Source organism: Dioszegia hungarica, assembly GCF_025882075.1.
Source record: "Dioszegia hungarica strain PDD-24b-2 chromosome Unknown MKK02contig_25, whole genome shotgun sequence".
In the NCBI taxonomy this organism is placed as follows: domain Eukaryota; kingdom Fungi; phylum Basidiomycota; class Tremellomycetes; order Tremellales; family Bulleribasidiaceae; genus Dioszegia; species Dioszegia hungarica.
In genome coordinates this window covers 1,237,456-1,264,882 of record NW_026515779.1, presented here as the reverse complement: position 1 = coordinate 1,264,882, position 27,427 = coordinate 1,237,456, and the positions used below count along the sequence as shown (strand labels likewise).

General features: G+C 56.5%; 10 protein-coding genes across 10 annotated transcripts; 7 read left to right on the top strand and 3 right to left on the bottom strand.

Annotated features, from left to right (window-relative positions):
* Positions 1–424: 424 nt before the first annotated feature.
* On the bottom strand, positions 425–4,904 carry MKK02DRAFT_40982 (putative suppressor protein SPT23; the record flags this gene model as incomplete). Its single annotated transcript, XM_053091364.1, has 6 exons — positions 425–558; positions 624–1,996; positions 2,045–3,553; positions 3,596–4,288; positions 4,332–4,613; positions 4,663–4,904. 6 exons carry the CDS (start codon positions 4,902–4,904, stop codon positions 425–427), a joined length of 4,233 nt encoding a protein of 1,410 aa, XP_052942452.1.
* A 987-nt stretch (positions 4,905–5,891) lies between these two features.
* On the bottom strand, positions 5,892–7,261 carry MKK02DRAFT_20801 (mitochondrial carrier domain-containing protein; the record flags this gene model as incomplete). Its single annotated transcript, XM_053086315.1, has 9 exons — positions 5,892–6,015; positions 6,064–6,301; positions 6,351–6,380; positions 6,423–6,463; positions 6,510–6,672; positions 6,724–6,829; positions 6,892–6,921; positions 6,968–7,085; positions 7,158–7,261. The coding sequence occupies 9 exons, from the start codon at positions 7,259–7,261 to the stop codon at positions 5,892–5,894; spliced, it is 954 nt and encodes a 317-aa protein (XP_052942451.1).
* A 750-nt stretch (positions 7,262–8,011) lies between these two features.
* On the top strand, positions 8,012–11,602 carry MKK02DRAFT_30428 (uncharacterized protein; the record flags this gene model as incomplete). The annotated part of the gene is made up of 17 exons (XM_053088040.1): positions 8,012–8,053; positions 8,164–8,251; positions 8,372–8,454; positions 8,506–8,703; positions 8,756–8,922; positions 9,001–9,018; positions 9,066–9,159; positions 9,206–9,526; positions 9,586–9,782; positions 10,251–10,332; positions 10,386–10,419; positions 10,496–10,577; positions 10,620–10,848; positions 10,895–11,079; positions 11,126–11,228; positions 11,279–11,318; positions 11,376–11,602. 17 exons carry the CDS (start codon positions 8,012–8,014, stop codon positions 11,600–11,602), a joined length of 2,190 nt encoding a protein of 729 aa, XP_052942450.1.
* A 727-nt stretch (positions 11,603–12,329) lies between these two features.
* Positions 12,330–13,973, top strand: MKK02DRAFT_30427 (uncharacterized protein; the record flags this gene model as incomplete). Its single annotated transcript, XM_053088039.1, has 8 exons — positions 12,330–12,459; positions 12,525–12,607; positions 12,654–12,781; positions 12,896–13,069; positions 13,185–13,287; positions 13,334–13,373; positions 13,428–13,660; positions 13,722–13,973. The coding sequence occupies 8 exons, from the start codon at positions 12,330–12,332 to the stop codon at positions 13,971–13,973; spliced, it is 1,143 nt and encodes a 380-aa protein (XP_052942449.1).
* A 647-nt stretch (positions 13,974–14,620) lies between these two features.
* Positions 14,621–15,413, top strand: MKK02DRAFT_40978 (uncharacterized protein; the record flags this gene model as incomplete). The annotated part of the gene is made up of 5 exons (XM_053091363.1): positions 14,621–14,637; positions 14,689–14,794; positions 14,845–14,884; positions 14,928–15,205; positions 15,243–15,413. The coding sequence occupies 5 exons, from the start codon at positions 14,621–14,623 to the stop codon at positions 15,411–15,413; spliced, it is 612 nt and encodes a 203-aa protein (XP_052942448.1).
* A 2,741-nt stretch (positions 15,414–18,154) lies between these two features.
* On the top strand, positions 18,155–18,537 carry MKK02DRAFT_20048 (uncharacterized protein; the record flags this gene model as incomplete). The annotated part of the gene is made up of 2 exons (XM_053086187.1): positions 18,155–18,234; positions 18,309–18,537. The coding sequence occupies 2 exons, from the start codon at positions 18,155–18,157 to the stop codon at positions 18,535–18,537; spliced, it is 309 nt and encodes a 102-aa protein (XP_052942447.1).
* A 1,375-nt stretch (positions 18,538–19,912) lies between these two features.
* On the top strand, positions 19,913–21,810 carry MKK02DRAFT_40976 (putative mitogen-activated protein kinase; the record flags this gene model as incomplete). Its single annotated transcript, XM_053091362.1, has 11 exons — positions 19,913–19,948; positions 20,005–20,072; positions 20,141–20,270; positions 20,333–20,376; positions 20,488–20,677; positions 20,932–21,046; positions 21,102–21,173; positions 21,220–21,299; positions 21,351–21,429; positions 21,475–21,675; positions 21,728–21,810. 11 exons carry the CDS (start codon positions 19,913–19,915, stop codon positions 21,808–21,810), a joined length of 1,098 nt encoding a protein of 365 aa, XP_052942446.1.
* Positions 21,811–22,447: 637 nt separating this feature from the next.
* MKK02DRAFT_40975 (quinon protein alcohol dehydrogenase-like superfamily) lies at positions 22,448–24,079 on the top strand (the record flags this gene model as incomplete). Its single annotated transcript, XM_053091361.1, has 1 exon — positions 22,448–24,079. The coding sequence occupies one exon, from the start codon at positions 22,448–22,450 to the stop codon at positions 24,077–24,079; it is 1,632 nt and encodes a 543-aa protein (XP_052942445.1).
* Positions 24,080–24,184: 105 nt separating this feature from the next.
* On the bottom strand, positions 24,185–25,741 carry MKK02DRAFT_35447 (uncharacterized protein; the record flags this gene model as incomplete). Its single annotated transcript, XM_053089178.1, has 5 exons — positions 24,185–24,269; positions 24,319–24,392; positions 24,445–24,797; positions 24,849–25,638; positions 25,691–25,741. The coding sequence occupies 5 exons, from the start codon at positions 25,739–25,741 to the stop codon at positions 24,185–24,187; spliced, it is 1,353 nt and encodes a 450-aa protein (XP_052942444.1).
* An 817-nt stretch (positions 25,742–26,558) lies between these two features.
* MKK02DRAFT_40973 (uncharacterized protein) lies at positions 26,559–27,239 on the top strand (the record flags this gene model as incomplete). The annotated part of the gene is made up of 4 exons (XM_053091360.1): positions 26,559–26,816; positions 26,868–26,943; positions 26,997–27,149; positions 27,199–27,239. 4 exons carry the CDS (start codon positions 26,559–26,561, stop codon positions 27,237–27,239), a joined length of 528 nt encoding a protein of 175 aa, XP_052942443.1.
* Positions 27,240–27,427: the final 188 nt, after the last annotated feature.

Below are 27,427 nucleotides of genomic sequence, written 5' to 3'. Positions count from 1 at the left end.
GGATCCGGAATGTGAAACACGGGAAGGGGTCTCATACTCTACGGGTCAGGCTCGATGGCATCATTGCTGACCGCAGCTTTGTCTACCCGAAGTATGCATCGCGTGTCCCGATGTAGAACGGGAGCCGAACGACTTCGCGAGTAGCCTGAGCGAGCAATCATCGTGCCCAAGAAAGAGCCCTTCACCGCTCGTTCCAAGCCCCTCGCGCTCAGAGGGACGGTCTGGCGAGGATCCTTCCGTAGCACGCGGGGTTTGGGACGAGCGTACCTTCACCGAGGCGTTCAAGCCTCTCTAAATCGCGTTGGGAATCAGGATGATGGACGCCTGCATGAGTGAATGGTCGCAAGAGCGACGTGTACTTTGGCACCTAAACCTCTCGCCTGTTCTATCTTCTCTCTTGCTCCCCCTTCCCCTCTTTCTCCGATCACTTCACCCTGCTGGTCATCTGCCTCCCGTAGATCAAGAATAACCCCGCGACGATCGGCAGGGCGGTGACGAATAGCCAGAACCCCACGAACATCAAGACGGGCAGCCAGAAGAGGTACAGCATCGTGTCGTCTATCAAGTCAGCTGCTGACCCTTCCCATCTTTCGCAGCAACAAAAGAGAGAAACAGAGACTCACTTCTCGTCATGCCCCTCTTGCCACGCTTCTTTCCGTTCTCGGCCACCGCATTACTGCCTTCCCCTTGTCCCTCCTCACCGTCCACCGGCCTTATCGACGCCCTACTATGGTCCCCCAGGTCCAACCCCTCTATCCCTCCTAGATGCTGCACCAGCACATTCAGGAATTGTACCGCCAGCGCCTGAGTAAACAGCTTGACCTCGTCTGGGCTGGTGAGCTTGTACAATGTTCCCCATGTCGGAGGGGGAAGTACCGCCCATCCGTCCGGTGAGACCGCCTCGTCCAAAAGCTCTGTGAGCGGTGCGGGCAGGAGGTGAAGCGGGAGACTCTTCCAGAGCAGTTCGACAAGGGTATGGAATGCCGGAGCAGGAGGAGCGACGGTGCTGCTCTCGCCCCGCGCGGGCTTGGTCTCCAATACGAGCGGAGCTTCGTGCGCTCGGTTCGGACCGGGCTCGTATGGCGGTGGACTGTCAGGTGGGAGGGGTATAGCAGTCGACGTGGACAGGGGTGTGAGGTCCGCCACGTCAGCCGTGGCCGGCGGGCTCGCTTGCCGAGGCGGAGACGCCCGAGGTGAGGAGCGAGTGGAAGTCTCCCTCTGCTTGCCCCGCGCTTTCGGACTGAGACGCCGAGCGCTCGGCTGAGCGAGCGGGGTCTCGCCCGCAGTATCGCTACCGGAAGTGGAGGGATTATCATTATCGACCTCATTAAGCTTCTCCGGTTCCGGCGCTGGCGCGGTGCTTGGCTGGGACCGAAGTGCAGGCGTGTCCGTTTTGATCGTGCCCGATGAGGTCGACCACACCGCCGAGAGCAGCAAAGCTTCGACACCCTCCTTCTCGCCCGACTTGGCAAGATCGAGCGGCATCTCTCCGAAGGCGGTAGGCAGGTCGTACGCTGCTCCAGCCTCGATGAGGACCCGAGCGCAAGCGACCTGCCCGCAGAGCGCGGCAAACGAGAGCGCCGTAAAGCCATTGACGTCCTGCAGGTCGACCTGGGCGCCCATGAGGAGCAGCCTCCGGACGAGCCGGTGATACCCCGATACTGTGGCGATGTGTAGCAAGGTCTGCTGGGCTGTATTACGGGTGTTGATGGCGCCGGAACGGCGGAGCGAGCCCGGAGCATGCTCGTCGATAGAGGCGAGGAAGTTGATGACGGTGAGCTGGAGATCGTCCTCTTTGTCCTCGGTTGTGAAAGTAGACGAGGTGGTAGACAAATTGAGATACGTTGGTGATGCGCCCGACGCCATCGGGCTGGCTGAAGACCGATCGCTCGAGTTGCCGCTGTGAGATGATTGGGCGACCCGCTGGGCAAGGCGATACGCCGCATCGCTGGAAGAGCCCGAGTACTGATCTCTGACCTCTAGCGCCAGTCTCATCCTGCTGAATCAGCTTTGACTTCTCTCAGTAACGGGCATGTCAACTCACATTTCCTTGTCCATCCCCTGATACCTGAACTGCTCCACCGTCTGCCCTGGCGCCACAATCGCTCCCTGCACGCTGACCTCCACAAAGCCCGGCTCCGGCCCGGCCGGAAGCTCGCATGTGCAGAAGCTGTCCGAAATGACCATCGTCTTGGCGGCTCTCCCGCCAAACATCACAGTCATGCCCGGCACGAACCGCTGACCTGCCACTGCGATCTGGACGCCGCCGCCTAGGGGTCCTTCGGCGGGTATGACGTGCGATACGACCGGTTGGGGCGGGACAGGCTGCGCCTGAGCCTGTGCCTGGGAGCCAAAGGACATCAGCATCTGTCGCAGCTGGTCTTCGGTCGGCTGGGGCTGTGGTGGGATGTTGGCGAAGTTGGGCTGAGGGCGCTGGGATTGAATGGGGGAATGGGAGAGTTCCAGGTCGAATAGGGGGGGTATAGGCGCTCCGCCGACGGGAGAGACCTGGTCAAATGCCGGCTGGGCTAGACCTTGGTCCTCCCCACCCGAGAAGTCAAGGAACTCCATGCCTGTATCTGGGACAAGCCCGCTCTCCGAGAAGAGGCCTGATGCGCTGTCCCGGTATCCGGAGAACCCAGATGCGTCGTCGTTGAAGCTGGACGAATGGGACGACGCATCGAACAGCCCATCCATTGCCGAGTTGAGCGTATGCGCCATGTCCTGGTCCGCCAGGTAGTCCGACAGCATAAGCGACTGCTGTTGCTGCTGCTGTTGGGCGCTGATGGCGTTCAGGCTGGCAAACGCGTTCGAGAGCGGGTTTGGCTGGAGCGACCGAAGCTGGCTCCCGTGCATCATGACGTCGTCACCGAGCGGGCGGAGACCATTGACGGGGCTGGCGACGTTGGACGAGGCGGCCGAGTGAGGGCGAGAGGAGTAGTTGTACGAGTCGAAGTTGGACATGGCGAAATTGGGATGACGCAGTGCGCCAGGAGAGACCGTGCCGGTGACAGGAAGTGGTTCGAGGTTGATAAAGTCGGCAGGAGTGGGGCGCGCGGAGGAGAGGCCGAGGTTGACTCCGGTATCTGTTGGTGGGGCATTGGGAGGGGGATTAAGAGGGGTCAAGGAGGTGAGAGAGTGCACCGAGCTGGCAGAGTGCTGGCGGTGGAAGCGAGGTGGGGCGGGACCGGTCCCATTGACGTTGAAATCAAAAGGCAAACCTCCGATGGATACCGCCGGGGAGTGCGTAGTCGGTCGCTCATAAGGCTTCGAGCGGACGCTAGGAGTCTGCTTCTGCATCATAGCCCCAGCTTCCGACAACGACTGTCCGCTCTCCGCGTCCGACGCTACCGGCGACTGCCTGCGTGAGGATGCGGCGCTCGCTCGGCCTTTCCGGGGACGCGGTACGGCCGGTTGCGCTTGCGAAGCCGCAGGAGAGACTACCTTGGGCTTCGGATTCTTGTCGGTCTTGTGGTCGTCGGTTATACGGATAGGGTCGGTAGTGGCTGTAAAGACCGCCGCGCCATCGATCGTGCGAAGGGTGAATTTGATTCTGAGAATCAGCGCGTGTCCACTGCAAAGACCGGTGACTCACTTGAATCCGACCTTCTCTCCGTGGCACTTCCCATAGCACACCACCCTGAACGGGAGCCACATACAGCTCCCATCCTTGATGGGCATCTCCGGCGCCGAATTGAAGAGCACAATCTCATGGCGCCAATCCGACCTATCAGGGTCAAATCCCGGCTCCTCCACCACCTGATCCTGCCGATGGGGATCGTACTGATCCGGGTTGGCGCCTGTAATGTAGTCCGGACCCGGTGTAGCCCCGGATGGCAGTACCTGAGGCATAGACGTGATCGCCTCGCCACCCAACGATGGTTTCTTCCTCGAAGCATCCTTGCTCGCTCGTCGCCGCAGCTCCCTCAGCCGACATCGCTTGCACGCGTACACCCTCCGTCCGCCCTCCTCCGACTTGTACACCGCCGCATCCAGGTATAGCAGCTCCCTCTCTGGCGTCTTGCCCGCTTGAAGCTGCTTCTTGGCCGTTGCCTTGGTGGTCGTGCCGAGCTGTAGCCGAAGCCCGCTGAAGCAGCCGACGCGCTCGAGGGATAGGTTGGCGAGGGTGTTGTCGGCAGGGAGGATGTTGAAAAGATCTGGAGGCAGGGGTGCGGATGTGGGAGTTGAGGGAATTGAGCGGATGAGATCCATTATTACGCGAATAGCAGTCTCGACCCGCTGTTTGCTGATGACCTGTGGATCGCCCTGGAGCAGCAAGACATTTCGACTGCAGGGTTAGCTCCTTCCGAGATCTTGAGTGTGGAGCTCACTGTGGTGTGGCCTTGACAACCTCCATGGGGGCATCTCCTACGGGCAATACATCCACGTCAATCAGACGCCTCGGCGGATCCGAACGGCTCTGTATAGTCGACGCTAGCCCGCTGCCCATAGGTGGTCCAGAGGAGAAGCCGTTGACGCTATCTGGTATACCGACAGAGGTCGCTCGAGACGATACGGAGGGCGACGCAAAAACGCTCGGCTTCTGCTCGGTAGGGAGCGCTAGTGGCCGAGGGACAGTGGATGGATGTAGAGATTGAGGGGAATGCGATGACCTGCATGTCAGCGGAAAATGTGAGAGACCATGAAATGAGATAGAAGCACCTGTAGGTCGCTGGTCTCGCTGATCCCGGTTCCAACTTTACATCTCTCAGCGGCGAACCCGCTCGTGCCGCCTTGGATCCGCCCACGTTGACCAGAGGCCCAAACCCCCGTTGAGGTGGCACCGCCTGCATATGAAGAGCCTGAGAGTAGCTATCCCCCGATGGTCCAGCGCCGGCGTTACCCTCCGATTGAGCCGAGTTGGACGATTGGACGAAGAAGGGTGGATTGGATGACGAATCCATGAGGGCGGTACCTCCACCGAGTGAGGGGCGTAGAGGCGGAAGGTGGTCGGAGGGATACGATCCCAGAGCTCGGAAGCTACTGGGAGACCATGCACGAGGGATAGAAGGTATAGGCGATATACACAGGTGAGGGAAAGGGCGAAAGGTATGTATCCGTTAGATTCGCAGTGCCAGGCACGGGACACGGGGGCGACACCCTCCTTTGAAACGTGACCTCCTCGGCGATCTCGTTTCGATGTTGTGAACTGAATCGAGACTTCGGAGTTCGGCTTGAGGTCTACGCCTGGAGGTAGAGGAGTCGACGAAGGGACGGAGGAGAGGGTTCTGGCTGGGATCTGGGCTGACGACGACGAAGGCCCGAAATTTGAGTTCCGCAGGGAAAGCAGCGAGTGGTGCTACTGAATCTAATGTCCGTAATGAGCGACCGGATCTCAAGCCAATTACATACAAGAGAGAAGAGTGGATAAAGGGAGCTATGCGGGGAGATGGTACAGCGGGCCAGCTCTACGAATGAAGGTTTCGTTATTAGCGTTTTGCGTGCTGTGGTGGCGGCGGCGGCGTGGTCCGGGCGAAAAAGGCTATCATAAGCGGGAGTGCAAGGTATGTTCCAGAGCATGATGGATCAAGCTGGTATGCATCCGATAGCGGATGAATCTGGTGACAGCCTGATAGCATGCAGCTGCATGCAGCGACGAGTTTTGTGTCAGATGATCATAAGGCCGCCGAGGGCAAAATGAGGATCTTGCGCAGGGCCCAAATGGACCAAGAAAGGATTTCCAAATTTTAGCTATACTATGTACTATATGTGTCTTTGCTTGTAAGATGGAGGACCTCCTATCTCTTCGGTGACCTCATCCTGCGCCCTCGGTCACATCCTCATCGCCCTCCTCCTGCTGATCGGGGCAAAATCTCCGAAATTGCAATCAAGCATGGGCCTCTCTTCCCCGCTCTGAGCCCCTCACGCTCGGACCGCCTGTGCAACGGCGATCAGTCGATGTCGTCTCGATCGCGATTGGACCACCGAGTCAGAGAGTCCTTCACGGTCTCAAAGGTGTAGAACGAGACGGCGATGGAGGGGACGACCTTGATGATATTGGGTACCAGTCCGCGGCTGGACGAATCAGCTCCAATCTCGTACGACGTATGTGGCTGGACTCACTACATCCCCTTCCAGAAGCCCTCTCTCGCCGAGATCTTCCTGATACAGTCGATCGCACCATCAAACTCCCTGTTTGCTCCGCCTATGCCCACGACTTGCAACTTCCGCCGGACGACGTCGAATGGGTGGGTGAAGAGGAGAGAGGTACCGCCGGCCAAAGCACCAGAGAGGAGTTGGCGTCCAACACGCTCGATGTCGTGTGTGGGATGATAGTCTGCGGGAAGGATGATAGGTTTGACTGTGGTCGTCAGCTAGGGGTCCCGCTGGGAAGGGTCAGCTAGACTGACGAGTCTCGTAGATATAGAAATTTAGCGATACTGCCGGTCAGCGCGGACCTCGAGATCGGAAAAGCAGCTCACCATATGGCGCGACGCCGACGGCCGTGGCCCAACATCCTCGACTGAGGAGTCAGCTTTGTCAAGTGCCTAACGGGCAGAGGGACTTACTACAACCCCCGGATGCCTCCTTCCGTTCTGTACACCTTCTTGGTCATACCCATGATGCCGAGTTTTGCATCTTCCGCTGTAAACATGGAGCCAGAAGAGCGCGACATATTCGCCGTAGCGATAGATAGTCTCGCTCGAACGAGGTCAAGAGGATATGTTGCAGCTGGGACAATCAGCTGAGACTCAACGAGAACGAGCGAGCAAGTCCACTCACACACTGCAAGGATACCAGCAGTAGCACCCGCTGCGAGTCGGAAGGGAGTAGATAGCGTTTCTTGGCCGGACCAACGAGCAAAGAGGGTCTTGACATAGCCGTAAGACTGTCTTGTCAGTATAGGTGCCTGTGAAGGGCATAGTGGCTTGTCAGATAATGATATCTCACTGTAAACTGGATAGCAGAATATGGCAAGATCTTGGAGATCAGCATCTGCCCCTGACCTGCCCACACAGACACTTACCCTGACAACATTGATCCCATTGCCCTTCATAAAGCCCGCAAACCCTTCTTCCCTCCACATCCGGACCAGTCCCGGCCATACCCCTCCGTACGCCTGACCAGCTGCGCCCTTCCCATTGCTCGGCGCTTGGACTTGCCTAACAGGTCAGCACAGTTGCTCTTCCACCCCCTGTACATCTGATCCGACTCACAGGATGATCTTCAGCCTCTCCAGCGGACTTACGACAGTCCGACTCGTCGCGCCCGCCAACCCTCCCGCAATGAAGGTATTGATCACCGCCGAGTTCTCGTACATCTTGTCCTGTATCCTTTCGGTGAGGGTCTCGGCGGGATGCCAATGAGTGCTGTGATGTTCTGTTGATGGAGACGATGTGTCGAGCGAGTTGGCGGTATCAGCCGTAAGGGGCGGGTTGGGCCGTATGTTCCCGGCGGGGCTGGTCAGATCGAGCGGATCAGGTGCGGGGGAGATACCGGCTGCACCGGCCGTGCTGCTTTCCTGCACAGGAATGGTGGAACTGCGACTGAGTCTAGACTTCCAACCGGACCGAGGGAAGGTTGAGAGGGGTGAGGAGCGGGTGCCAGCGCCGGCCGACGCGACGTCAAAGTGCATTGAATGGACCTGGGGCGTGTGGGAGCGGACCTATTCGGGATGGCGATTTCCGAGCGATTCGGGCGAATGGCTATATTCTGGACATCGGACCTGGTGTTGGCGGGTAGTATCTGCTTGATGCTGGTGGTAGATGGAGCTGTGATATGGGTAGATAAGTCGAGTCGTGCGACTGACCGTAGCCGCTCTCATGACGCTGTTCGGGACGATCCGGAAGCGGCCCAAAGGGGTTTACGGCACGCGTTTCACCCGCTGCATGACCCCATGGATCCCGCGGCAGTGGTGCCCGCGCTCGTCTTGTACATCATCAGCTAGATACTCGAGTCCGCGAATTGTCCTCCTCACTCCGAAGGCTACTGGAAGTAAGCCGAAGGCCATATTGGTAATCGACATAGCGCCGCTCAGACGATAAGAAGCCGATTGCGGGGAGAAGCGATCATGGTGGAAGAAGCTTGCAATTCCGGGCGAGGCCTGTGCTCAGTGGAGCAGACCTACTGGGCGTACTGACCGGCCTCTTCTGCCTGGCATTGTACATCACTCTCACCTGCGCTGATACACACCTTTACCTCCTGTTTCATCTTGACCTACAGAAAACGAAAATAGCGATACCTCAAGATGGTCAAAGGATAGGGTCCCGGCAGCGGCTTCGAGGCAAGTCAACCCCTCGCGAAGGGACAAGTTCATGACTAAAGTGGAGCTGATGCTGGATAGGTGTATCTCCGCTTTGTCGATGGAGAGAGACTCAGCACGTTCTCCTCCGCCTCCACTTGCTCGGTTGATGGCATCTGACGACTCCAGATGAGTTCAATCCCGTGTATCTACCCGCCTTAGGGGACAGCCCGGCGAAAACAGAGGTGTGGATGGAGTGTGAGGCTGCAAGGGTGTGTGGTGTCAGTCCTGTAGGGTAATGGACCCTCGCTGACGTTGCCTAGGCATTTGAGATCGTCATAGACGACCTCCAAGAACCTGGCCGACCATACCCGCACTCAGTTGCCGACGTGCAGATTGATGGGAGACAGACGAACAGCCGCATTCTCAGTGGCCCTTCCCGTCCAACAGCGATAATTCGACGAATGACATACAAGCGCGATGAGCAAATCCTCAAATATCCCCTGATCTTTGCCCCAATTGTGGGTATAGATACCCGAGCCGAAATGCCAAGAAAGTCACTGACGACAGCAGAGGGCTGTGGCCGACCGTGAAGTAGCGGCTCTTGTCTCATCTCACAGCCTCGTCGTGAGCACAATGTCGGTGAGCCTCACATACGGCACGCAAGGCGGGAGAAGCGAGGAGTGTAAAAGGCTTGTCGTGGAAGAGCTGGGTACGATGTGGGAAGAGCACGCGGCAAAGTAAGGTGTTCCTCACCCCCTGCCACCCCTGCCTCGAAGTCTTGCTGCACCTCAAGCACGACTCGCTAATCGTTTTAGGCTGGGCTCCATGGTGGAGTGCGTATCCATCCTGGATAGCCAGGCGATAATGAGCTAAATGATAGCGGCGGCGAGCGGCCTTGCGAGAACCAGACGCCATCAATATTTTACGACTTCAAAAGGGCTAAGGAGGGAGTCTTCTATGAGTTCCGTATCAAAGTACGTACGCCGCTGGGACAGACGCTGGCTGTGACTGATCCTTCAGTATGCGCTGCGGACTGTCATCGATGAGAGACTGAAGCTTGGTATGTTCTCGCTTCTCAGATGTGATTGTCGCCAAGACTCGCTCATTCGCTCATTCGCTCATTCGCTCATAGTGCCCGACGACGCTTCACTGCTCGGTCCACTCCAGCCCAAGGCAGGTCCCTCAATTGCGGCTGCCAAGAAAAGAGAGCGGAGCGACACTGCATTCCGGCGTGAGGTTTCTACTGCTTCGTCGTCCAGCTCATCATCCGAGGACGAGCCTGCAGGCCCGACAAAGAGCGCTCAAGGCGGTACCCTAGCCATTTTTCAGGCCTTGTTGAAAGTCAGTACCCCTAACCCGCGGCCTTAGGGCACGCTGACGAGCATCAGGCTCATGAAGAGGAAGCGGAGGCTCAGCGCAAGGAGGCACGAGCGAAGAAGGAGAAGCGGACCGCGAGGAAGAAGGAGAGGCGGGAGAAGAAGGAGAGGAGACTGGAGGGGAAAAGAGCTAGGTATGCTATTGATCTGACGGGCAATTCGGAGCAGGAAGGGGAGTCGATAGGTCAAGAGCTCAAGGAGACATGTAAGAAAGAGGAGATGTAAGCAGAAGATAGGGTAGATGTAGCCCGGTCACGTATACAAGCGGCGAGCTCATCATGTAAGATGATTACCGTGTGCTGGGGGCTCAGTCGCTGCTGATCAGCCTGTCTTATGCTGCGAATGGAAGCCGCTTCACTTGATGGGGTCAGGCATCTCTCCTGTGATCAACAGGGCGGTCGCACTCCACCCAAGCTGGGCACCGCGACCTCCGGCCGACCGGCCGCCGCTCGAATCCACATACCTCAGATTCTTCAGTGGGGCCCCAATCACGGGATGTCCTTCCCCCACCTTACTCCTCTGAAACCTCAGTTAGACCTCAGTCTCACTTTCTCCTACTTTATAGCCTCTTGCCTCCGGGGAAGACTACCACCTTAGGCGACACTCCGCCCCAGAGCTGCAGATATCGCCTATAGAGACCCCTCATCTCGACACCTACCCCAACCCGGCTGCTGATCTCGGACAACCAGTTCGGGGTCGACCCCTTCACCAGGACATTCAGAGCCTTTAGCCAATATGCCGAAGGGCGCAGGTATCGCCAGTGACGTCGAGGTGAGCTCTCGTACGCTACTTCTTGCTGCCAGGGACCATGACTGATCACTCAGGTCTGTGTAAACTTTGCAGACGGGCGAAAACTCAGTGGGTTTCTGACAATCGCGATTCGGGGAGCATGTCGGAAGCGATATGGTCCTTAGCAGTACGCTGAACAGTGCAGATGAGTTCAGAGTGGAGCACCATGCCGCAACGGCAAACGACCCCGCCGTACCGAGGCCTGGTTGGAGGCTGAAACTTCAAAGGTCTGTCCGCTTGATCCACAGCGCGTGACTGGCTCAAGTTAGAATCAGGGCTCGAGCACTGATGCCACAGGACTTTGAGGTCGATATTCGAGACCCAAGGGGCACACCTAGGGGCTTCGAAGAGCGATTGCAATTGACTTCGGCGCTCGATGGTCGCTTAGCAAAGAAGGTCGTATTCAGTTCCGATCACAAGAGACACTCGACGACAAGAACTATCACCGTCGTGCACGAGGGGCAGCTTCTGAGTTGCCCCTTGAATTTCTCGGTACCAGTGAGTCGATGTCGTTCCATCACGTAGCTCGCATACTCATGGACAGGATACGGTGGACGACCTCGAAGCAGCCGACGTCGGCTTGAAGGAGGCGCATGCGATGGGTCATATAATCGTCACCGTGGAACTAGGCCGCTTAACCCTCTTCGGCGACTCTCTCAGCACTGCCTCGCCCCTGCCGGATGTGGGGACATTCTGGGAGAAGCACATTAAAATTGGGTCCATGATCAAGTGCGTATAGCTACACTTGTGTCCAGTTTCTTAGGCTGAGACCCAGGGGTAATCTGGCCAAAGCCGAGCCGGCGCCTCCTCCAAAGAGCGAGAGGAGATATATTTTCACTCCAGCCAGTGGAAAGCCCCATTACGAGTTTCGCCTGAAGGTATGCCTTGGTCACATCTCTCCCACGCGACTGAAGCTGACTGTCATCAGTACTGCACTCGCGCCATCATCGATCTCAAATTAGGCCTCTGTACGTATGCTGTTGTTCCCGCTTTGCGTGGGCAGGAAAGACTGGCTGACTAATCAGGCAAGCCTGTCGTCCAACCTGCCCCGACGACCCCTGCGGCTCGAGCCTCGGCGTCTACCATCTCCATTCCCGTTTTAGGAGAGCGGCCTCGAGCACCATCGATAGCGCTCTCCGACTGTTCGTCGAGCTCTTCGTCCTCGTCCGACTCAGAAGCTGCTGCTCCTGCTGGCGGATCAGACGGGATGATGGCGCTTTTCCAAGCATATATCCAGGCGAGTCAATGCTGATCCACTCAGAGCACGTGGGGGAGTATCAGTAGCTGATCGCATCTAGTCGCAAAACGCTGCGGCCGAGAAGAAGCGCAAGGCGAAGAAGGAGAAGAAAAAGCTCAAAAAGGAGGCGAAGCGAAAGCGGCGCGAGGAGAAGGACAAGAGACGGGAGCGAGACGGGCCCGCCATGATCGATTTGACGGCGGACTCGGATGGAGAAGCCGAGTCTGAGGCGGTAGCGGCGGGTCCGAGAAGAAGGGGAGAACCAAGTATGACAGAATGGCGAAAGGGGTCAAGCAGGAGATGTTGGACAAGTAGAGACATATGTAGGTAGAAACTCGGCTGTAATATACAATCATATAGGCTTCCTTTTCATACGCTTGGCTGGCATGCTGGCTAAGCGGACTTACCGAGCTCCAGGAGCAGCTCCAGGTGACAGCATCTCGGCCTATCTCGGCCGTCACGCGTCAAGCCCAATACATACCTCACGCAAAACTTCTCTTCCCCACTCGCGGAGGACTAGACTTTCGTTCTATGGCTTCTTTGTGTCGCACTTCATCGCCAGGCCCATCTCAGCGAACGTGCTTGAGCGAGCACAGAGGATCAGGAAGCACCTCCATCCGCAACGTCGGCAATATCCCGCGGTACCCACTCGCCCTTCGGTCTGCACGGTCGGCCCGCCGAACCTCTACTTACGGCCAGCTGACTTCTGCTTGACTTTCCGACGCAACGGGACTGACCGAAGATGCCAAGAGGCGCAGGCATCGCTAATGGGATAGAAGTGAGCCTCCTCACCCTCTTCTCCTCCTACGCGCCGCCGAGAATTGGGCTGACAAGTCCGATCTCGGTGGAGTTCGCAGATGGGCGGAAGCTGAGTGAGTCGATCATTCTCCCCAGGACTCAATTTAGCTTAGCTGCAGAACCCAAGCTGACTTGACAGACGAGTTCAAGACCCAACACTTCTCAGCTACAGAAACCGAAGTCGCTCGAACGGACGTCTGGCTGGAGGCGGAAACGGAAAAGGTCTGTCTCTTGTGCTGCATTGAGCAGCTGAGGACTGACATGGCAGGAGTTCCAAGTCGTTCTGAGGGATCTTACGCCTGCCCCTCGAAGTGCCGATGGCATCATCCGAGTCAAGCTGGCTCTTGACGGACGTCCTGCCGGTGATGGGCTATTGGACGGCTTCAAAACCTGGACGTGTGATAGTATCGATCTACAGCACGACGGCGTAATCTCGATGTGTCCGATGGCTTTCTCAGTCATTGTCAGTCTACAATTGGGGTCTTAGGTATCCGACCAGCTGACTGATAGTTCCTGGGACACGGTCGATGATGTGAACAACGCAGATGTCAGTCGTGAGGAAGCGCGAAGCATCGGCTCCATCACTGCCATGGTCAAATTCGGCAGGATTGTAACCAAGCCGAGCGGTATAAGAAGGACAACGATCTTGGCAGACGTAGGCAAAATTCTGGAGTCTGACGCAAAGTGAGTCTCCGCTTGTATTTGACGCGGTCGACTTGGCTGACCCTGTTCGGATTGGGCACGATGGTCAGGTATGCCAGGACTTCATCTGGTGCTATGAGCAGAAGCTGACGGGCAGTGGTAATCTGGCCAAAGCAACTGAAGCGGAGGCGCCAACGAGCTGTAATAAGTTCAAGTTCTACGCCCGGAAGACCGACTCGCACTATGAGTTTCGGATGAGGGTATGTGTTCCCCCTATCAGGGTATGATCTAGCTGATTCCATGCAGTACTGCACGCGTGAAGTCATTAGGATCAAGCTGGGTCCCGGTACGTCGCGCTGTACATGGTATCCGAATGATAGAGGGTCCACTGACGGTGCAGACAAGCCTGCGCAAAGCATACCCACCCCCTCTCCGGCTCGCGCCTCCACCTCCCTATCGTCTACTCCTGTCAATCGTAAACGGCTCCGACAGCCGTCTCTCTCCCTCTCCGAATCTTCTTCCAGTTCTTCGTCATCTTCCTCCTCCGAATCAGACGATGCTGGCCCGACGCCGGCTCTCCCGATCGACGGTCCCCAATATAGGATGCAGGCTATGTTCAAGGCATTCATCGAAGTAGGTCTACCCTCAGCCGCCTAGATAAGATCCAAATGAGTCAACAGCTGACTATTATCAGTCGCAATTGGCAGAGGCGGAAAGACAGCGGAAAGCGAAAGCAGCGAAGAAGCTGTCAAAGGCCGAAGCGAAGAAGCAGAAGCGGGAGGCACGGGCTCGGAGACGGACGGAGAAGGGCTCGAGGGCTGTGGTTGATGTGACCCTTGACTCACATGGCGAGAAGGAGGCGTCAGGCGGGATGGCTAGCACAGCAGTCCGTGGCGTGGAGAGTGAGGTAGCCAGTGGGGTGAAGCTTGAACGAACCGGAAAGTAGGACTGATAGGTGGGACAGCAGGCGTCATCCGTGTTGAGACTGCTTATACGTTTAATTGCTGGCCTCGGTAAGTCCTGTGTGAACAAGACGGTCTTTGTACGCGAGTGGACGTGTCCAGCTGACGTAGCCGCGTAGGCTGCAAGCTGATCAGAGTACTGACATAGGCGTATATGGCTCAGCTCTTACTTACACATTCCTCATCCGAAGTCGGAGCCCCGCACGGGCGTGCAGACACACTCACATGCACACACCCTCGCCTCCTCCTCTTCCGCATTGAATTTCAGAATGATGTCTTCCTTCTGTACATATCCCCCACTTCAGATCGAGAAGTGTCCTCTGACCTTCTCCGCAATCGTAAGTCTTATTGAATTCTTGAAGGACGAAGCTTGAGTCCCTGCTAAATAGAGTCAGGAGACGGTCGATGACATCAGGGACGCTGAAGTTGACCACAAAGAGGCAGCCGCTGTTGGATCAATTATCATCACTGTGACATTGGGCCGAATTGAATCACGCCCCGCCGCTCCCGACCGAATAACGCAACCCACCCAAGCGCACCTATTCCCAGAGATTGGTAAGATGTTTGAGAGATGTGCCAAGCGAGTATTACCATTGATTGCCGTGGATGAAGCTGACTCTGGGGTTACAGAATGGGTACAATGATCAAGTAGGTCAGAATCGTGTGCCCCGGACGGAGGAGGGCCTTACTGACTATCAGAGCGGATCTGACAAAGGCGACGCCGGCGCCAGCTCCGGTCAGGAGTACTACCAATTACTTCTTCTATCCCGCCCAGAACGAGCCGCGCTATGAGTTCCGCATGAAGGTGAATCACCCAATCTTCTTTCAGCTCCACAGCGTAGCTAATCAGATCAGTACTGTGACCGCAAAGTTCTCGACATCAAGTTGGGCTTGAGTAGGTGGATAGATTCATCCAAGGGGACCAGCTGAATGTGCAGACGTGCCCGAAGTACAGCCTAAGCGCATGCTAGCCCCACTCCGCGCGTCGCGAGCTTCAGGCTCCGGTCTCCGCATCTCCAAAAGACGTCGGTCCCCATCGACTTCCTCCTCCGACTCCTCTTCCAGCGATGCTGAGACGTCATCGAACTCATCCGACTCGTCATCCGGCTCTTCGTCCTCGTCCTCCGATTCGAACGCCGACGGCTCTGCCGAAGAGTCAGGCGGTGTGAGGACTTCTTCGAAGAAACGCGACAAGGCAAGTCCAATCTTCTGTTGCGTAGGCAGATGTGGGAAGCGCCGCTGACTGGTATCAGGAGAAGAAGAAAGCGAAAGCTGCAGTCAAGAAAGCACGCGAGAAGCTCCGCAAGGCCAAGACGAAAGCCAAAAAGCAGGCGTCGAAGCGGAAGCGGGAGAAGAAGGCAGAGAAGCGGGCGAAGCGGCGGCCAGTCCCTATCGACCTGACGGGCGACTCTGACGACGAGTAGCCAACTCGAGGTGGTGGCCAGGAAGGCGAACGGAGAGGAAAGGGGGATGTGTCGGGAAAGACGACGGGAAGGTCAAGAAGGTGGCGGCGGGCAAATAGTCAACTGTGCACATAAGTCTTCGGCTGCAGTATTATCATCATGTACAGTTTTATGCTCTGTCCTAGACCATGGTTACTCAGAAGCAGAGTGTGCACGATCCTCGCCCCCCTCCCACATGCCATGGTTGCCCGCCACGGCTATGACCGCTCGGACCCGAACGGAGCGCGAAGGTCAGTCGCGTCAACAGGTCGACAGACATCGCCTCTTGTTCGCATTATTCTCTATCATCTGCCCACATCATCATACAGTAGCCCAGGACCGCTGAACTGGCCCAAGCCTCGTAGGCAGCACACAGCTTATACCTCCTCTTATCAGTCAAAATGCCCCGAGGCTCAGAAGCGGGTAAAGAGTTCGAGGTGAATAAGCTTTTCACCTCATCTCCCCTCAGACTGGAGTATTAGCCTAACCCTACAGGTCTTCCTAGAGCATGCGAATGGCAAGAGACTAGGTAGGCCATTGTTCGCGTCCAGCTGCTAAATTTGAGGGATATGAGCTGATACGACTCAGAGGAGTACGATATCTCGAATCATGAGCCAACCGACGTGCAGCCTGGCCGGACAGAGGTCTGGGTCGAGAGCAAGCCTAATACGGTCAGCTTTGAGCTTCCTTGTGTACGGAACGACAGCTGACCAGAGCAGCCATTCCATATCGTCATCAAAGACTACTGTCATGCCAAGCGTAAAGGCAAGAGGGAGGTCATGGCAACGGTCTACGTGGATGGGAAGACAGAGGACCGGGTCGCGGACCGCTTGATGTTTCTGTCGGACTCGAAGCAATTCGTGGTCAAGACGATCAATATTGAGAAGGGCGGAAGACCTTACACTTACCCCCTCATGTTCTCTGAGCCGGCAAGTCATTTATAGAACTCGAGCCAGGCGATAGAGAGCTGATTCCGTCAGGACACGGTGGACGACCTCTCGAAAGCCCAGGTTGTGGGCGACAGAGTCAATGCGGTAGGCACCATCGTTGTAGAGTTGGACTATGGGTCTTCGACGGGAGATAGAGGCCGGGCGTACCCAGCGCCGGTGATGAAGGACGTTGGGTTGCTGTATGAGAAGCATGCGAAGGTTGGCACGATCGTCAAGTACGTCACTCAGCACACCTCTATGCCATGTACTGCAGCTGACTCTTCAGGAGCGCGGGCAAGCCTAAACCACCAAAGTCGAAAGCAGCCAAGACGGCTCAGAAACACGAGGATGCGTCCATCTTCACACCTTGCGAAGAAGCCCCGTTCTACACCTTCAAGATAAAAGTGAGTCTCTTGGCGGTCCGTTCTCGTATAAGCTGACGATGACAGTACGCTATCCAAGCTTTCCTCGTTCGGAATGGTCATATGGGTGGGTTGATCTCCTGCATCACGCCACGGAGCATCTGATCTTGAGCTGATGAGCTAGAGGATCCAAATCCGATCCCAAAGCCTCCGCCAACACCCAAATCCAATCCTCCTCCTTCCGTCCCGCCGACAGACTCTCGCAAACGCGCTCGCACATCCTCTTCATCTCAACCACGCGCTCGCTCTCTGAGCAGCTCATCATCATCCTCGTCTTCGTCGTCCGATTCCGAAGCGCCACCACCTATTGGCCAGGCTTCGATGTTCCAGATGTTCCAGATGTTCATGGCGGTACGTCCACTGCCGATGCCAGGGAGGTCCGGAATTACAGCTGATATCCTGTAGACGCAAGAAGCTGAAAAGAAGGCGGCGGCGGAGGCGAAAAAGGCGAGAAAGGAGAAGAAGCGGGCCAAGAAGGACAAGCGGAAAGCGGAGAAGGCCAAGCGCCCACGGAAGCGGTCGGGGCCGTATATCGAGACGGTGGACCTGACGCTCTCGTCGGATGAGGAGGATGCGGCGGGCCCATCGACGCAGATAGCGAATGGGAGTAGGAGCGTGGCGGTGAAGCAGGAGCGGAGATAGGAGACACAGATATTGTGGATTTGGGCTGCGAGCTGTACTATAGACACTGTCAAGAACCGCATAGATACGACATAATACCATATACATAGCGACCTAATGCCTGTCAGCCTGGACTCCTTAGCGCGGGGACTTGACTCCGTTCAGCCACGCTATGTACTGCCGGCTAAACCCGGATGCAGTCGCTGCCGGGGAGGACGCGCTTGCTCTCGGCAAACCTCCTCATTCCTCAAACTCTCTTTTGCCTTATTCACCTGTTGCTCGTCTTGTCAAGCTTGTACACTTCGTAATCAAAAGAGCTCCTCGGCCCATCTATATTCCCGACATCAGCCGCTCAAAGCAGCACCCGAACGTATCGGAATCAGATCGCTCAATAGTGGCTTGGGGCTTAAGCGGGCCAATATCGTCGCCCGGGCATGGCGTCTGTCAAAGTAGCGAGCTTGGTGATACGCGTGCGTCAAGCTCTATCACCTTGCGCAAAGTCACAGCTGATGGATGCGGACACTAGCGAAGCCTATCGCAAACTCTATCAAAGCCCAGGCTACCGAGTAGGTCACCATGATGTCCCATCACGGACGTCCGCTTGGGGACGAGCGAAGTCGCTGTACTGCTGTGTGTCTATGCTGACTCCGTCAGACATGAGACTTTCCGTAACGTCTGTATCGGTATAGCTCAGGCAAGTCCTCTAGCTGACACGACCTGATCTCCGGGTTCATAGCTAATAGACTAGCGAATGCACCGGTCCGAAGCGAGATTACGGCTTGGCCTACTCAACGAGGAAGCTAAGAATGTCAAGCCTTTAAATGATGTCAAGTGAGCTGCTGCTGCCCTTTGGACCATATGAATCGCAGCATACTCTCGAAGGTAACACATGCTGACCCCGACAGAGCAGTGCAGAACGGCGCCAACTTTATCGCCGAATCATTCCTCTTCACCGTCGCGATTGGGCTGCTCGCTGGAGAGCAATGGCGGTCTTCCCGGAAAGAGAAGAATCGGCGGGACGATGTCAAGGAACGTCTAGACGCGCTGGAGGAGGAGAATAAGCAGTACAGGGAGGAGAGGGAAGGGGTGGGGACGTCATATCAGCAGGAGCTGGAAGCTCAGCGGGTGCAGTGAGTCGGCTTCGCTCTACTCCTCATGTCCGTCTCTTCCGGAGAGCTAGCTGGCGCGAGGGGGAGCTGCGGTCTGGACGAGCTATCTCCGCGCCGGGTCTGGCCCTCTTCTGCTCCTCTCCTTACAGCTGGCCAATGTCCTGCCACGCATCAAGGAAGTCAGCTGACCACTGCAGTATCTCACAGCTCGAGACGGTCCTCTCGACAGTCGTCAACAACGGGCTCAAAGCAGGCTGGCTCGCCCTCGGCCATGGCCAGAGCGACACCTCCGATTCCTCCATCCTACCCCTGCTCGATCCACCACGGAACCCCGCCTCGTCAAATCCGCCAATACGAGATCCTGGCGCGGAGGTGGACTTTCAACAAAGCGCGGTCTTGTCTGCCCTTGCCAGCACCCGGTCGAGCAAGACGGATCGGGATGAGCTGTGATCATAATTGCATGGATCCTTGCATGATGCTAGGCCTCAGCCTCACTTCGGGCCTGGACTTATACCATATACCAGGCACGGGCGATCGTCGGATGTCTGCCGATGCGCCTCCACGGTGTAATCGAGCCTATTACGGGCGGATGAGTATGGGCCAACCGCTCCCCTTCTGCTACAAGTTCCACTTCTAACATGAGGTATGGGCACCGCGATGTCGTTCTTCGTGCCATATTGTCCCGGTACAACACATGCACAGCTGACACCCATCGAGGCGTTGTGCATGTGAGCAAGGGACGATTCAGCCCCGATGTGCCACATCCGGAGAATTGCCACTTTGGGTTGAAAAAGGCGCGCGGCTTCTGCAGGAATCCTCACCTCGCTGCGCCTGCCATGCTGACAGTTGCGCAAAGGTTGCTATCATCCCCGTGAAAGTTTACCTTGCTTCCATCCTATACCTACCCACTCGTACCTAGCAGCTACCAGTCTCCTCAAGGTTCTCCTGGCTCAACAATTCGAAGAGGCAGAGATACGCCTCACCGGAAGGACCTCTCTTGAGCCGGAATCTATCTCAAACTCGCGATCCGATCTCGTCTTCACCCGACTACGCATTCGTCTTCGTCCTCAACCTCACACCTCATCCGTTTCCTCTTCCAAGTTCGTTTCTGTCCTCGCGTCACCTCGACATCCGCCCGTGGTCCAGCTAGTAGCATAACCTATCGGTAAGCTTGCCTTCCATTCTGCGCTCGAGCCTTTGCGTTCAGGATAAGAAGTCCTGCAATTCGCCAAGGTTTGGCTGAGCATTGCGCTCCCTTCTTATCCTTCTTTCCACAATTGCTCTCGTCCCAATCATATCGCGTGGCTACATGGTCCGCATCGTGTACGTGTTGTGCAGCTGCTCACACTATCAAGTCTTTTCGAATATCCCGCGTGAATCTCCCGAATCAAACGCGCAAAATGGCAGACTTCGTCAAGCTCTCTATCTTTGGTACCGTGAGTCTCCTTTACCCTCTCCCCCCACTCCCTATACAGCAGAGCTGATGTGCTAGGTCTTCGAGGTCACCACCCGATATGTCGACCTCCAGCCGGTCGGTATGGGCGCGTTCGGACTTGTCTGGTGGGTCTTTGTTCTCGTTTCAACCCCCTTCACCCACCTCCATTAGTTTTCGAAGCTGATAGGGTTAGCTCGGCAAAGGACCAGCTGTCCAACACGTCGGTCGCGATCAAGAAGATTATGAAGCCGTTCTCGACACCGGTGTTGAGCAAGCGGACGTACCGAGAGTTGAAGCTGTTGAAGCACCTCCGGCATGAGAACGTGAGTTGCCGCCTTCCCAGGGTCTGTCAGCTCTGTTGGAAACGAAAGAGCTGACATGTCAGATCATTTCGCTGAGCGATATCTTCATCTCTCCCCTCGAGGACATGTAGGTTGATTCATATTTACAATTCGGCGATTCCCGGGCAGTGTGGAGTCGAGCGGCGCGGGATGTTGGACAATGGCGGGACAAGTAATGAGCTCTTAGCTGATTTCCCAGCTACTTCGTCACCGAGCTCCTCGGAACCGACCTGCACCGCCTCCTCACCTCCCGCCCGCTCGAAAAGCAATTCATCCAATACTTCCTTTACCAGATCCTCCGGGGTTTGAAGTATGTGCACTCGGCCGGTGTTGTGCACCGGGATTTGAAGCCTAGTAACATTTTGGTCAATGAGAACTGCGATTTGAAGGTGAGTTTTGTGATCAAGGAAAAGGCGAGCAGCTAGCTAGTCGATTATGGGTGATGGGTGGCGACAGCGAGAGGAGGGCCGACGGGAAGCTCAACGATGGGCGAAGCAGTCCCGAGGGGAAGAAAAGGCGTGAGAAGGGATTAAGGGGATATTGATCGCGGGTGAAGGTGGATCAGAGCGAAGTTGGGTAGCAGGAAAAGACGATTTGGAGGGACGCGCTGTGGATGATTTGGGGCAAGGTTGCTGATTCTCAGATTTGCGACTTTGGTCTTGCCCGTATCCAGGACCCCCAGATGACTGGTTACGTCTCGACACGGTATTACCGCGCGCCCGAGATCATGTTGACATGGCAAAAATACGACGTCGCTGGTGAGCTTCCCTCCACTCAAGATACTCGGTGATGGAGATAAGCTCACGCTTGTAGTCGATATCTGGAGCACAGGATGTATCTTTGCCGAGATGCTGGAAGGCAAGCCGCTCTTCCCCGGAAAGGACCGTAAGTTGGCTCTGTCATCATGCCGGTACAGCTTACTGACGGGCAGACGTCAACCAGTTCTCGATCATCACCGAGCTGCTCGGTACACCCCCCGACGATGTCATCCAGACCATCGCTAGCGAGAACGTGAGCTAGCATTTCATATACTTGTGCAGTACAAAATAGCTGATATTTCAGACCCTCCGATTCGTCCAGAGCTTGCCAAAGCGGGAGAAGGTCCCCTTCGCCACCAAATTCCCCAACGCTGACCCCTTAGGTGAGCTGAAGCTGGCCTAGTGAAGAGAAGCTAGCTGACATCAAGCCCTGGACCTGCTGGAGAAGATGCTCGTATTCGACCCGCGCACACGTATCTCGGCTACCGAGGCGCTCGCGCACGAATACCTCGCGCCATACCACGACCCATCCGACGAGCCCGCCGCGGCCGAGGTGTTTGACTGGTCCTTCAATGACGCGGACCTGCCGGTGGACACGTGGAAGGTGATGATGTACTCGGAGATCCTCGGTGAGTTTATTGGATCGGTGACTGTGCAAACGACCATAAGCTGACGCGGCAGACTTCCACAACCTCGGAGATATCTCCCAGGTCGAAGCCGAGGGACCGATCACTGGCGAAATATCAGCTGCGCCCGCTTCGTGATCCCGCTCTCCTCTCGGATGCTTCGTATCGGTCTCGTCTCGGCCCGCCTGGTTTCTCGGATATCGGTATCGCATCGCTTCGAGGGACACCACAAACTGTACAAGATAAGAAGGAAATTTAGAATTTCTCGGCTTTGCCTTCCCCTCCCTTCCTCTTTCCCAACCTACTCTCACTTCCTCTACACCTTTTTCAACCGGTAACACAAAGTGCATGGATTGATTTTGGTCACCCCTGGATCGCTCAGATGGGGGGATGGGTGGGAGCTTGGCTTGGTATACCCATCACTCTCCTCCTTCCCTCAGCGACCATCTTACACTAGCTAGACTCTCTTTCTCTCTTTCGGCCGTACGTGCTCGTTTTCCTATATACACGCAGAGGGATGAAGCATGGACAATCATTGTGTAACCCCCACTGGACACGTTCTTCAGGCTGGACACGTGCATGACTGGTGACTAACTAGTGCGCTGCAGAGCTATAAGTGGCGTTGTGGAGGCATGAAGGAATGTCTTGGCGCTCCGAACTTCGACGCATCAGCTGCTCCGCTCCACTCTTTAGCACCATCCCACAGCTTGATCAAGATGACTCCCACTCCGCCTTGCCATTGTACTTCATCTCCCAGAGGCCAATACTGCTCATCATGCCCAGCTTCACGCCCGACGAGATGCGCCAGCTCTGGCGATACTCCTTGGAGCAAGACTTCCGCCCTCTCTCCGCCCCCGCTCCCGAGGGGTTCCTCCCCACCACCCTGAAGCCAATCGGAACGGAAAGCACCTTCCATCCCTTCTCCCCCTCCTCTCCTCCCGAGTCCATCCTCCGCGCTGTGCCCAGTATTGACGACTCCGGATCCCGCCTCGCACTCCCGAATGGTCCAGATATCCACGTATTCGACTTGTCTCCCTGGACGGGCACGCCCATTCGCGTTCTTCAGGGACATACAGAGGCGGTCACGGTGGTGCAGTTTATCCCTGGGAGTAGAACACGGCTTATCTCCTCCTCGAGCGGGTATACTGTCGGACGATGGAGCGGAAACGGAGTAGAGAAAGGACCGGAGATCATCCTCTGGGATCTGGATGCGGCGCTTCCGGGCTCGGAGCAGCGGGAGAGGGCGACAGAGGCGACTCTGGATATGGCTACGGAGGCAGCTATAGCTACTGCTCTCGACAGCTTATCTTCGGCTTCGTATACTACCGGAGCTTCTCAGTGGGGTCCCCCTCGTCACCCCGTACCCGGTCTCCCTATCTCTACGGAACACCGGTACGCCCTCCCTCCGGCCCAGCTCGCAAGCCTGCGCTCGAGCATCCGGACCGCCCTTTCTCAAGCGGAGCGGACCACTCTCGTCCTGGACCAGAACAAGCTGAATGGGCGGCTCATCACGTCGTGCCAATCCCATATCTTCAGCCACGACGGCAAGAAGCTCGTCTACCTCCCGGGACCGGCACCCCAGAGCAACAAGGACGCGCCGTGGGATATCTGCCTTCGGAACTTCGCGTCTGACGCCAATGCACCCAAGACGCTCACGCTCCAAGGGCACCGGGACGCGGTCGTATGGCTGGGCTTCTCGCCGGACGATACCCTCCTCGCGTCGGTGTCATGGGACGGCACCGTGCGGATCTGGGACGTCTCCACTGGCGCGCAAAAGCAGGTCTGGCAGACGGGCCATCAGAACTGGGCGGGCCATTGGGCGGCGGACGGGCAGTCGTTCCTCGCTACCCGGGGTAACGGGATGGTGTTCCTGTGGGACGTACAGACGGGAGATGAGGTCTGGCGATACAATGCGGGGCAAGGGGAATGGTGTCGCGCCCTCTCGTGGAGTGTGCCTGCTCCCGGATCTCCAGAGGGAATCATTGCGGTCGGCGGGAATGAGCTGGGAAGGGTCTTGCTGCTTTCCCCCGACAGGCCGCCGGATGGGGTCAAGAGGGAGGCGATACAGGAGCGAAAGCTCAGTACGTCGCGGGTGGAGGGGTCGGTGGAGACGAAGCGGATGGCGGGGAAGTTCTTGGGCGTCAATCTTGTCAAGTTCCTCCCTTCTTCTCCTGGCGAGCTGGGGACAGGCTTGAGGTTGGCGCACGGGACGGACTTTGAGAAGGGGATGGAGGTGGTGGATTTGGTACAAGGGAGAAAGTGGAGGTTTGGATTTGAGGACGACGGGATGCGGGAAGAGGCGGGCAGGGGAGTCGATAAGGCTCGGTATCACTGGAAGTATCTAGAGAGGACGGGACAGGTGTTGCGCGTTAGTGCAGACGGTATTAGGTACTTTGATCTGGATTAGAGATGGTTGTAAGCGGCAGATTGATATAGATATATACAACTCTGGATTGCTATAGGCTTGTTCCCTCGCGATGCTCCATTATATCCCAGATCCTTGCACACTGCCTCACCTCATCTCAATCCCCATCTCGCTGACTACTCTCTTCTGGACCTGATCTTGCAGTGCATTGACTTCCTCGTTCGACAATGATCTGATGATCAGCGAATACCGCGAAATGAGCGCAAGAATCGCCGACTCACCTGTCCATGGATCGATAGTTCAGTCTGTAGCACTTTGACTGTCTCTTCGATTTGGGATGTGTAAAGTCATCAATCTGATCATATCAGCTGCTACTCCCAAACTACGGTTGAGACAGGCCAGCTTACCAGAGTAACAGTCTCGACCAGATCCCCCGCTACTTCCCTCACAATCTCGCAATAATCATTTTCGTGGAACACCCTCCTACCCGCCTCCACCTTCGTCACCCCCTCTCCCGCCCCGCCCGCCTCACTCCCCGCCTCCACAGCCACCGTCGCCTCGGGCAGCCAGAACGACATGTCCTTGTGGCACGGTGGGTATTTCGAGTATGGCTTGAACTGGGTGATTTGGCCTGGTTTGAATTGGGACAGGAAGCGCGCATCGGTGGACCAGAACAAGCGGATATCGGGGATATTGTAGAGTACCATGGCGATTCGTTCGAGGCCTAGTCCGAAGGCCCATCCAGATTTATGTGATTGGCCTGACGGTCAGCGCGGTGCTTCGAAGGGGCGAAAGGGGAAAGAGGACGCACCGGCCAGATCTAGCGTCTTTTGCATGACTACGCCGCATCCTAGCAGTTCCAGCCATTCACCGCCCCACCACACTTCCACTTCGTAGCTCGGCGTTGTGAACGGGAAGAATGCCTCGATCCAGCGTACCCTCAATGGCTCGCCTCCGCTCTGAGCGACCCCGCCAAACAGGCGGAAGATGAGCGAGTTGAGAGAGTGTTTGAGATGTTGAGTGATCTGCGCGGCATGCCGAGGATCGTGAGAGGGCTGATAAGGGTTGGAAGGGGAGATCTGGGTTGTATCCTCGATGACGAGCGGACATCCCGCCAAATCCGCCGCGAGTTTGGCATTCAGCGCGGGCAGCGCGTCCAGCTCTGACTCTGACCAGACATGCGTTCCTTCCATCTGGTGGAACACCGGGTAATGCGACGCATCAATCTCGTCCCGCCGATAGACGTCCGCCGAGAGAAGCCAATGATCCAGTCCCGAGCGGTATGTCTCCACCTCGTGTGCGGACGTATGTGCCCGCAGCATATAGTCTTTATTCAGGTAGTACGAGTCCGTCACTGCCCGACCAGGGTGGTCCGCTGGGAAACCCAGCTCGTCGAAGTTTTGAAAGACCGAAACGACCGGATTGGGATGTACGATGGATGTGGCCGAGGCGAAATGATCCTGGATGATCTGGCGGAGGATGGAGAGGGGATGCGAGGGGTGAGTGAGGAGGCCCCGGTCAAGCTTGGAGATGATGGTAGGAGGGAGGTTGGAGTGGGTGTCGAGAGGGTAGGTCTGGCCGTATAGCTTGTACGGCTCTCGCTGAGGTCGAGGGGTGGAGGAGGAGAAGAGCCGGGCGTGGCGAGAGAGGGACCGAGGGAGCTGCGGGAGGGGAGCGAAGGGCGGTCGAGGTGGGATAGGGCATTGTGGGAGGGCTGAGAAGAGATAGCCCGTGCGGATTGTGAGCGCTCGGCTGCGTGTCCTGATCATTGCGAGCGAGTTCAGAGGTAAGTGAAGCGGCATGCACTTGGCTTGGGTCCTCAGAGCAGATGCGACCCGAAAAACGGTCCCTCCGATCTCACGCACGGACTACAATCTGAAACGCGCCCAGCCACGTGGATTGAAATGCAATCCGAACTACAGTAGTTAGGCTTGATTTTGTAACCAAAACGTCCCAGAGTAGTAACTCTTATCATCTCAATGCCTCTTGCGGGTGTTTGTTTCACTTCGCCAGCTAGCTCTTCACCACAATTCGCCTAGCCAAACTCTGATTGACGGTGATCTTATCTGACACAAGCAAGAGATGCTCGATGGAGTAGTAACGCGGCGGGTTAGTTGTAACGCCGCGATGCCGCTCCGTCACGATTGCACCGGCACCTGAGCTTTACGGCAGGCCGGGTGGCGTTCAAGCCACCAGATATGCCCCATCCGATGAACAACATGACGGAGAACACTGACGCTACCCTTCAATAGGAGAATTCGCACTTTGTTCACGAAGGTTTCACGCGTCCGTCACGATCAACTTCACGTCGCCGTTCGTCGCGGCATGCCAGCCAAGGAAAGAGATAAGAAGGATCGGGGATATCCTGTCAAGAGCCCGCTCACCCACTTCACTTCAAAGCTATCAACACGTCTTTCTTTTTGCTAACGTTCGCTCTTTGCTTCTCTTTACAGTCTCTCCTTTCTACAGCTGGTCTTTCGCCTCCCACCAACCCACCCACACTCACTTACACCACCTCAAAATGCGCTTCTTCATCATCGCCGCAGCTCTCGCTGTCTCGCTCGTCTCGGCCGCCAGCGCGCCTCGTGCCGCTGATGCGCCCTTCGCTGCCCGCCAGGTCACTCGCGCGCAAGTCGTCCGCCGTCATGCCAACAAGGGCATGCGCAAGCGTCAATCCCTTCCATCTGGCGGGGTGTACCCAACCTGCGCTGGCTCCCCAGCTACCGGCTCGACCTCATACGCTGTAATCCAAGGTGTACAGGTTACGTCTGCTAATCCTGTGAGTATCTTCGCGCAACGCACCGTATGAAATGGACACTCATACGTCTAGAATCGCCCCCTTGTCACGCTCGAATCATTGAACACGGGCAGCGCTCTGGACTGCACCAGGAGGTGCATCGACAACAGTAAGCTGGCCCATCTTGGATCGTGAAGAAAGGGCACACTAACCGATTTGTAGCGAACTGCCTCTCCACTTTCTACGACTCGTCTGTCACAAACGGAGGCGTCAACTGCATTCTGTACGACTACTACGATAGCGCTTTGCAGAACGCCGACGCAACTTCGACCTACGCCTTCCAGACTTGCACACAGTGGAGCACCACCTACGCGGGTGAGTCTCTTTTTTCTATTTCTACACCGTGTGCGTGCTGACTGGTCAGCTGGAGCTGATGTCACTTGCTGTAACTACAACGCCGCTTAGATGTCGGGTAGTCGAAGATTGGCGCTGGGCGCAGGACGCATGGCGGACAATTTTACATATATCTCTCTCTGTTCCTCTCTCCCTTGGGCTTTTGGGCTTGTAGCACTATCTAGATGGGTGTGTATCTATCGATGGACTTTCTGATCGTAGCTTTCAGTATGTCGGCGCATGCTTCTCGGTGCATCTTA